Source organism: Nelumbo lutea, chromosome 3 (genome assembly GCF_056320005.1).
Source record: "Nelumbo lutea isolate HS-2025 chromosome 3, American lotus-T2T, whole genome shotgun sequence".
Classification (NCBI taxonomy): domain Eukaryota; kingdom Viridiplantae; phylum Streptophyta; class Magnoliopsida; order Proteales; family Nelumbonaceae; genus Nelumbo; species Nelumbo lutea.
Window position 1 is genome coordinate 43794611 of NC_142686.1, and position 10215 is coordinate 43804825.

At 38.0% G+C, this 10215-nt stretch overlaps 1 protein-coding gene across 1 annotated transcript; it reads left to right on the top strand.

Annotated features, from left to right (window-relative positions):
* The first annotated feature begins 2239 nt into the window (after window positions 1–2239).
* On the top strand, window positions 2240–7831 carry LOC148864570 (putative folate-biopterin transporter 7). The gene is made up of 2 exons (XM_088981610.1): window positions 2240–2914; window positions 6676–7831. Exons 1-2 carry the CDS (start codon window positions 2665–2667, stop codon window positions 7725–7727), a joined length of 1302 nt encoding a protein of 433 aa, XP_088837736.1. The 5' UTR covers window positions 2240–2664; the 3' UTR covers window positions 7728–7831.
* The last annotated feature ends 2384 nt before the right edge of the window (window positions 7832–10215 follow it).

The following is a 10215-nucleotide window of genomic DNA, read 5'->3' on the forward strand; positions in this document are numbered from 1 at the left end:
CTCTCACGCAGGTTCATAAAGGATGGCTTCTGCTCCTCTATTGGTGTTGCTCTGATATCAAGAATTGCCTCCAAGTAGACATTGATTCATTTATTTGCCCTATTCTTAGGCCCCCCAAAAAATGAAAAACTGTATTAAAGAAATTTTGTTAAACTGTTTTAGCTCAGCAACAAATGTTGTTGATTAGAAAACACAGAGCAGTAGAGAAAGAAGCTGAGTTTCAATATGGATTTTTGTTTTTCATTTAGACTGGACGCGTTCGCATTTATATAAGAGAGAGAGAGAGAGAGACAGAGAGAGCTCAGCCTCATGTTATCAACTAATTAGCTTGGGTTCTGAAAATGTTCATTAAAGAGAGATTTTCTGTAAATTCTTGTCATTGGTTGAAAGTGATAATTCTCACTTGTAAGCACTCCCACGCTAAAACGAGCCTGGTATCATTGGTTGAAGGTGATAATTCTCCATTTGCTTTTCAGTAAGATACTTACCCGTGTATAAGTGTATTTACAAGTGCTCTTTTATTTATTAGGTATATAAATCAATGACTATTTTAGCCATAAAAATCTATTATTAAAAAGGACATTTTTGTTCCATCCAAGTTTCAGCAACTTTAATTCTTCCAGGTGGGAAAGTTATTGGAGGTAAGTGATACCCAAAAAAATAAGTTTTCCCTAATTTTCACATCAATCTGAAAAAAAATAACATACCTTTCTTGGTCAATGGAATTATGAATCCCATTAACTAACTTCCCCCTCTCTCAAATTATGAAAAGGCGAATGCCCCCTCTATAGTAGGTATCCATTCATTCAAATAAAATAGGTTATTAATTACAAATTAAACATGATTTAATTTCCTAAATTAATTAAGAAACCAAAATAACAAGGTGTCATAAACAGGGTAGAATGAACTTTTGAAAAATTTTAAATATCATGTGTAAACATTTCTATTGCTAAAACTGATGACAAATCAATGTAGGGGTAAAATAAATAGCTCAACCTAGATTTCAAGGGGTGAGTAGGTTAATAGATAAATTTATTTTAAGGTCCCGTTCGCTTTTCGAGAAATTACTTATCCATGTTCTTTTATTTCCTAAGTAAATAAGATAATGATTGTTTTAACCATAAAAGCCATTATTAAAAGGGGTAATTTTGTCCCATCCATATATTGACAACTTTTCTCCCAGGTGAGAAAGTTACTTACCCACGTGAAAGATATACCCAAAGGAAAATAAATTTTCCGTGAACCCTACATAAATTTAAAAAAAGAATATAGATATCTTAGTCAATAGAAACTAAAATCCCATTAACAAACTCTCCCCCTCTCAAAATCCAACAAACAAGCAGGCCCTAATCTAAACCCAACTTGTTTGAAATACAATTTTCAATGGTTTTGCAACCCCAACCACTGGATGGATTTTTAAAATGAAAACAAAGCCCAATCAGACCCACAGTCATGTTTTCTTCAGGTTGAAAGAAGCCAATATTTCTTTTTCTTCTAAAGCATAGATATGAAATAAAGTATAAAGTTATTCAGATCTAATTTCCACCCACAGTTTGATTCGAGTTAATTAAAAGAAGCCCTTTTATATTCTCTATTTTTGGTGGGCATGTCCAGCGCTGATTAAAAATACAATAATAAAAAAAAAGATTAACTGAAAAGCTGAAAACAAATTTATTGTAAAGTATGCTTAAAGGAGCAACTTTCGCTTTCGATCTTACTTCTTATTGTTTACTTTGACATTTTCTGACCAATGATTCACTAAAATCGATCCTTGTTCATAGCACTGTCTTAAACCGTCTTGGGAACCATGATGCCATGGTTTAAACATATTGAGAATAGCCCCTTGGAACATTGGCAAACCCTGATGAATACCACTTAAGTTGGGCTTGGGCTCTCTTGAGTCCGGATAAATGATCAACCCAACTTAACACAAGCCCGGGAATCCATGTTGGGTTGGATGCGTCCAAACCAGAATCCAAAATCAAATTGGATGAATTGAACGGACCAATTAGACATTTTGAATTGGACCAGCTCAATCTGAATGATCCAAAGTATTTATTGAATCGTTGAACCTGATTCACTTGTAATGAATTTATATTGAATCGGGTCCGATTGAATCAATATCCGAACCTGAATGTCAATGGACCAGGTTGAAACCAATCTAAATTAAAACCAACTTCAACAGATTAGACCATCCAAAAATTAAGGCTTTAAATTGGGATTAGATTGGGCTTAAGATAACCTAAACCTACATTCGTAATCGTAAAGTACGAGGATGTGGATGGTTACTCCGAATCAGTTTCTCAACTTTAGAAGTTTTCAGGCCAGGCTAATCGTCAGTTCGTCGCTTTCTGGAAAGTTCAGAAGTCAGAACACGGTTGGACCGGTCACCGGCATTTCCCAATAAACCTGTCGCTGTGGCCGAGAGCGAGAAGGTGAGAACTGATCACTCCATCAGATCTAAACGCCAAGTGTCCTAAAAAAGGGCCGCAAAGCAAAGTGTTATGTCCGGCCTTCGGTGAGCCTTTGATTCAAAACCCCGAAAGGCCCTGAAAAAATTAGAAAGACCGAGTCTCCCAGTCTCCACTTCAGAGTGACAGGGTCCAGAGAGGGGGCTTCGTCGTTCGTACTCAAATCGGTGCTGATCTTCTGGTTGATAGCAAAATGGTGGCCTCCGCGGGGAATACGCTCCGGCCGTTGCTGGGATTCGGGTTTTGGGTTCAGGGTTTCCGATGCTTTCCATGGATGGGCGTGAATTTCTTCCTCAAAGACGGTCTCAAAGTGGATCCCTCCACACTTCAGCTGTTGCAGAACTCGGCAAACCTTCCGATGATCGGAAAGCCTATATACGGAATCGTCTCCGACGCCGTTTACATCGGAGGCCAGCACAGGATTCCTTACATCGCCATTGGAGGTAAGATCATTCAAAAACGCCTTCATTTGAACTCAGAAAATTACTATTTATTATTTCTCTTCGTCCTCACCTGTTGAACAAATTAAAGGATCCGGGGAACCGGGGATGGAGCGAGATAGGGTTGCTACTTGCTACTGGTACTGGAATTTTCGAATAGCTTTACGTGTGAGGGTAAAATTGTATTTTCACTTCGGTGGGGAAGACATATTGGCTGAATTGCCCCCGATTTCTGGTTTCTTCCTGAAGCAACGCGTGTTAGGGAAGACACTGAGGAAAAGCCGAAACGATGAGGTCGCCGACGCGGCGAGTGGCGACGCCGCGGTTTGGTTCAAAAAGCTGTTGTGACTTACTTGTGAGTTCATGATCATTTTTTTAGGTAGCATGCTTTTTCGGTATCATAGTCGGACTCAGGAGAGACCCGATCTGATTCAGGAGCATGGTATTATGTTAGTATTAAGACGTGGCTCCGAACGGCCACGTGTCATGAAAAAGAAGCTCCCAAACAACAAGTTGGTATAATCATACACGTGGTGATGGGACCCACAATCGTCCCCTTGATACAAAAATCCGTATCGCCCATGTCTGTATGACCCAACTTTGACGTCAAAAAAGTTATTTGGGCAAGTTGTTGATAGGCACCATGTAATTAGGAGGTAGTGACCATCAGCCCCCTCAACTTTGTTTTACCATAAGTACCCCACTCACATCTAGATTCCATCACGTTGTCCCCACCTTAACATTTCATCAATTATTTAACATTTAAAAAACATAAAATAAAATAAAATTATATTAAATTGGGCTCGGCTAAGTTTTAAGTTTATGCACAAAAAATGAGGTATGGCCTCATTTAATTTCTATGCTTGATTTGATTTAGCTTACTAGATGAAGGCAAAGTCTTCTTTCCTCTTCTTGAATAACGTGGGAATTGGAATGACACTAAATAGTGCAATCATCGAGTGTTTTTTCAACACCCACATCAGGCTAGGAGGACAATTCTCATACTTAATTGACTCAATTGACTCAAGTGTTGATACATATATTTGTAAGTGTCAATCCATAAACAAATATTTATTTATATGTTAAAATAAAACTTTTAGGCCCAAGCTCGGTTCAGAATTTCCTAGGTTTGATGTGGTCCTAGGTCCAGGTTGGGTCTGCATACAAAAACTTGGGCCCGGGTCCAGAAATTTGCAGCCTGGGCCGGGCCAAGCCAAGAATGATCACCCTTATTCGCCTAGGGCATGGCACCAAGCATGATTAGTATGTTCTTTTACATATTAATAATGCTTTTAACTTAATTGACCTCAACCCTTGAGTCTCCAGCATAGGGACATTTGGCAAAAGGAAGTAGAGAAGTTGGTTCAACCCAAACCCAACCCAAGGGTTAGGGTGAGGGTTTGGGTCGGAGTTCCATAGCTTGAGTTGAGTTAAGGTTGACCTCCACCTGACCTAATCCAGCTTCAGTCGCACCCTAATTGAATCTCAAATAGGCAATTTAGTACTTTTACTTTCACCATCGACCCCATTAACGGGTAAGTGGGTGATAGAATCTAGAAGTTCAAGGGGGGTTTTGTTGCAAAACAAAGTTTGGGGGGGCTAAATATTGCCTCCCCCTCTCCATGTACAAAGGTGGCTAATTGTAATAGTGTAATTTACCTAGAGGTGTAAATCGGGTTGTGTCCCCCGTGGCCCGACCCGACACGATTGTATGGGCTGTGTTGGGCATGGGGTTTTAGGTCCGTGGGCCAGGTAGTGGGTGGCATGGCCTGCGCATGCCAGCACGGCCCGGCCTGGACTGACCCATATATATTATTTATATATAATATATAATGTATTTATATAAATTATAATTATATAACAATATATAGTATATAGTATTATTAGTAAAATAAATAATTATTTTCAATTTTATTATACTAATTTATTTAATTATTGTATATGTAAGCAATTGTATACATCAAAATTCATATAAAACTAAAATTTTGTTTTTTCTTCAAATTTTTAAATAAATAGCTTTGGCCCAAGGCTTGGCCCACGAACCATCCCGGCCTGTGGCATGGCATGGCACGACATGGGCTTGGGCCATGGGCCGTGCCAGGCTGACCCCCAAATTATCCCAGGGGAGGGCGGCATGGCCTGCACTTTGCGCCTGCCGCCTGCGTGTTGTGCCGTGCCAGCCTGGCATGATCCGTTTTACACCTCTAAATTTACCCATTTATTTTGGGCCGAGATAGATGCTTCATTGGTGGGTAGTGGGCATGGGCTCTCAGTGGGTTATCCATTATGCACTAATCTATTCAATGAAGTATGTTAAATTGGAATGATGAGTATTTAAGTTACACTTAACCTACTCTGGCAGCTTAGGGCTGGGCTTTTTTGTTATTGTCCTGTTGTAGGTCTGGGCTTGTGTACTAGTTTCCTGGTGGCTAGGCATTGTAGGAGTATGGGTGGAATATGTGGCCTTGTGTACTAGGCATTGTTGGTTGTCCTGTTGTATCTCTGGACTTGTGTACTAGTTTCGTGGTGTCTAGGATTGAAAGAGACCTTGGTTTATGTGGAAGTGGAACATGTTGTATCAATGAACTCCAAAAGTCTAAAAACCAATCTAATTATGTCGCATTCTGATCTTAGAACCTGCATCCATTTACTAATAGGATCAGATGTGGATATGATCCTATTAGTAAATGGAAGACCATTACTTTGTGCAAAAAATGCTTAAGGTTAGGAATCTATTCAATATAGCCTTCCCAAGACCCTATATATCTGGGACCAACATTGCGAAATGGCCTTTAAATATATAGATATTATACAAAATTACATAAAGTTTATAATTAATAAACCCAATATTTTATATTTATATAAATTTATTATAAGTTATTATTATTTTAATTTTTAATTATTCTTTATTTTAAAGACAACAGAGTCTGATATATCAGATTTTGGATTGTATTCAGATTTGAAGTTTCAATAAGTGGATCAAATTCAGATATTCCAACCAGATTATGGCCCTATGTGGTACCGGAGAAAGGGTGGCTGAAACTTTGGAAACATTGGATAGAAATTGGCAATGTTTTAGTTAGTTTGAGCCAAAGCACATCGCAATGTTTTAGTTAGTTCCATGGCTTGCTGAAACTTTGGAAACATTGGATAGAAATTGGCAATGTTTTAGTTAGTTTGAGCCAAAGCACATCGCAATGAGGTTAGGTCTTAAGGGCCTTGGTGAGACCTACAACCCAAAGCATATTGCAATGAAATTCTTCCCTACATAATAGTGGAAAAATGTATATTTGAAGCTCCATGTATAAGATTGGTATTTTTGGCATCTATATCTATACTATATAGAGGATAGAGGGAGGCCAATTGTCACTCTCACCTTGATGTTCACACAGACCTCCCTCTCTTATTTTTTGCATGTGGTTATTTATTTTTCAATCGAATTATTAAAAATATGTCACAATAAAAAACCATCAGGCTTTAATTTTCTCTAATAAAATATTCATAAAAAAAATTCTCTAATAAAATCCATCATTACTCTCTATTAATAAGACCATTCTTAAATCTCTCTCTCTCTCTCAATGGTCAATGTTCTAAATCTCTCTGAACCCCTTTGACTATCTTTCCCAATGTCTTAACCATCAAATGTATGTTTGAGATCTATTGAAATTTGAAATGAGACACCACCTTTAATATTTTGCAGAATTAGCGACAACTTTGTCGTTATGAACTTTGTTATTGTAACTTAGTTAACATTGTTGGTGTAGTTTTCTTGCAGGCAGTGTCATGGCTAACCATTGCTGTCCTTCCTTCAGCAAGCATCTCTATCTTCACTGTTAGTCTCCTTCTCCTCCTTAGCAACCTTGGTGCATCTATTGTTGAGGTTGCCAATGATGCCCTCGTTGCTGAGACAGGAAAGCAACCAACATCTTCCAAAAAGTCACAACCATCTTCATCTGGTGAGCTTCAGTCATTTGTTTGGATTGCTGCTTCTGTTGGTGGAGTCCTCGGAAACCTCCTTGGAGGCATTGTTATAGATCGGTTTTCCCCACAGATGATGTTCCTTGTGTTTGGTCTTCTTCTATCTGTCCAGCTCCTCACAACACTGGTAGTCCGAGAAAGCTCACTTAACCTCCCCATGAATCCATCTAGTTCTGGCATCCGTAAACAGTTGACCATGCTATCAATTGCATTGCATAAGCCAGAGATTGCTTATGCAATTGTATGGTTTGCAGCTTCTTATGCCGTTATCCCAATCTTGACAGGAACCATGTTCTTCTACCAAACTCAGTATCTGAGCCTTGATTCATCTGTTCTTGGACTGTCTAAGGTGTTTGGGCAAGCAGCGATGCTTCTATGGAGTGTAATCTATAATCAACGATTGAAATCAGTCCCACCAAGAAAACTAATTTCAGCAGTTCAGGTTGTGATGGCCATGTTCATGTTATCAGATGTATTGTTTGTGAAGGAATTTTATCGGAACCTTGGTATTCCAGATTCTGTGTATGTAGTGATTTTCTCAGGGTTATTGGAGGTCTTATTCATATTCAAGGTGTTACCATTCAGTGTCCTAATGGCACAACTCTGCCCACCTGGTTGCGAGGGATCTCTCATGGCCTTTGTCATGTCTGCTATTGCATTTGCATTTATTGTGAGTGGGTATCTTGGCGTCGCACTTGTGAAATATATTGGCATCTCAGAGAAAGACTTTTCGGGGCTGCCACATGGCATTTTGATACAAGTTGCATGTACACTGGTGCCACTATATTGGAGTTCATGGATTCCTGATGATGTCATACTTCAGAAAAAGAAAGAGTAGTCTTTAGGATCATTATCATCAAGGTGTGTAAAGTGCTGTAAGATTTTACCCACTCTTTTGGTATTTCATAGAAAAGTTAACAAATTTTTTGCATTTATTAAAAAGATAAGAACATGCCCCCTAAAATTCTTTCCAGGGATGAGGTTTTATTTGACCCAAACTCACATTGAGGACCACTGATCAGATAAACTGTTCTTGTCCAATAGTGTAGCTTTGTTACACATTTCTTAACACCAAATGGTGCATCCCATATTTCTTAAAAGATACGGACATGCCTTTCTTTAATTTTACGAGTCTGAATTTCCTGTGGACTTATGTAAAGAGGATGTGCACCTGCAGACATGGGTCATTTTCTTATAAGAAATATAGTATTGGACTTTCTTAAAGTGGACATTTATTGAAATTCACCCCTAAAGGATTCTGTAAAGCCACTAGAGGATTGAGATAAGTAATCTTTTAAAGAGTAAAGACTTAAATATACCTTGTATTTTCATAAGTTGAAACATAACATGAGTTTTTTGAATGGACTTAAGTATACCTCATGGGCTGAACCCACTGGACTTAAAAATACCTTTTATTAATAAAACATTAAGAACTGTTAAAAATGGCGTCAAGTGACCTATTTAATTTTTTGAAAAAAATCCTATTTTGCCTTTGTCTCCTGCTTCCTCTCGTATTGGAAGGTTCAATAATGGGCTCAAGGTAGAGAAAGTCTGAGGAAGGGATTGCTTGTTCCTGTAGAAACCATTGGGAGTTTCCTCTAACGAGCTTCTGCAATTCAATTGGGTGCTTCCCACTATGTCCATAAAGGTAAAGGAAGAATGTCAATGCTGAGAGCATGCCCAGTGTGACAATCCTGACAGGAATTTCAATAGCAATCTTCTTGGTTTGAATAGTTTGCTGTGCAACTGGAGTTATAACCCAGGTGGAGGCATTATTGGCAGGAGGAGACAGAGTAGTGAGTCTGATCTGGGGTTGCTCTAATGGGTACCTCTGGGAAGAGGCCATAGACACCAGAACAGAAGGCGTATATGTGGTTTACTAGGCTGGTTGAGGCTTGGAAGTGAGAAGAAGCTGGCTGACGTTTGGAAAACCATAGACCACATCTTATCAGAACAGTTCTTTTTTTGAAGGAAGAAGAAATGCTTAAAGGTGAATAATGAAGTGATTTAATAACAATGTACAGCATTTTACTGGAAAAAAGACAGAATATTAAACTATAATCCAGTGCCAAGGACAAAGATGTTTTCCTTGGAGACATGACATTGAGTGTACTTTTCACCGGAGACACAACCAGCATGTCCCTCACTTGGTTCTTCTGCTTTGTTTCTGAAAACCCTTGAGTGGAGGCAAAAATCTTGAAAGAACTAAATGGCATTGTGTCAAAGGAAAAGAAACAACAAAAAAAAAGGTCTTAGCAAAGTGGAAGGGTCATTGGTATTTGATCCAGAAGATTGGAAACAACAGGTATTTCTCCATGTAGCCTTTGGTGTCACTCCAGTAAGTTCGTTAAACATACCATCTCTGGGGCAAAACTGTAATTTTCTTAAACAGTCTAAGATAATAGTGGGAATATATGCGTATGCCTCAAAAATTAAAAAGGAAAAATGACCTCTTATTTGGTATCATTTTTCTAGAAAAAAAATGTTGCTCCAGACCATACCTTGAAAATTGGAAAAATGTAGTTTGAAGAAATGACAAATTCAATGTTTTCTTAGAAAATAACAGCATTGGTACCAAGCAAAACCAGTGCTGTTTTATCAGAAAACAACCTACTTAGCAGCATCAATGCCGAACACCTTCTCTCTCTCTCTATATATATAAGAGAAATGAGAGGTGAAAATAGGGTAAAACGTATTCTCTTGTGGAGGAAAAAAAATAGAGAAAAATAGAAAACTTGGATTGCTACATTTCTGGTGCCCAATAGTGTGGTATATAATAAGAAAAATCTCACTTTATTTAAGCAGAATCAAGAGTGAACCCCAAGAGAAAATAACAATTCAATTTGCCCTATTGGCTTTTCAATTTACTCTTTTTATTTGGCCCATAATTATCAAAATGCACCTCTCTATGTTTTTAACTTTAAAATACATTAAATAAACTTTGTTTGCATTAAATCATTCTCTAGTCACTAATTCTTGAGGTTTATGCCTTTCTATGCCTCGCATGCTGAGGCTTGAGGTCTATGTATCTTTTTTAGAAGGACCTTACTCTCACCCATTTCATGGCAGAAAACCTGAATGATAGTGCTTGACAATAAGATGAATCAATTCATAAAGCGCCAACGGGAGTCAATGATACACATGTGATTAATATAGTTATATTGCATAATTGCAATGATATTTTGAATGTATTGGGCTGATATGTTTCTTTCTTTTTTTTTTTTTGTTTCGAAAACAGGTAAAGTATAATGTCACTAAAAGAAATAAAAGAGAACAAAAAACATGTACAACTACACAGGGATTTACAAAACACTGCTCAATCAGAT

Bases quoted from the DNA above. Each gene is read 5' to 3' on its own strand.
- LOC148864570 (XM_088981610.1), top strand. From the start codon at position 2,665: ATGGTGGCCTCCGCGGGGAATACGCTCCGGCCGTTGCTGGGATTCGGG. The intron at 2,915-6,675 runs GTAAGATCATTC...TTGTTGGTGTAG, and splicing joins TCCTTACATCGCCATTGGAG to TTTTCTTGCAGGCAGTGTCA.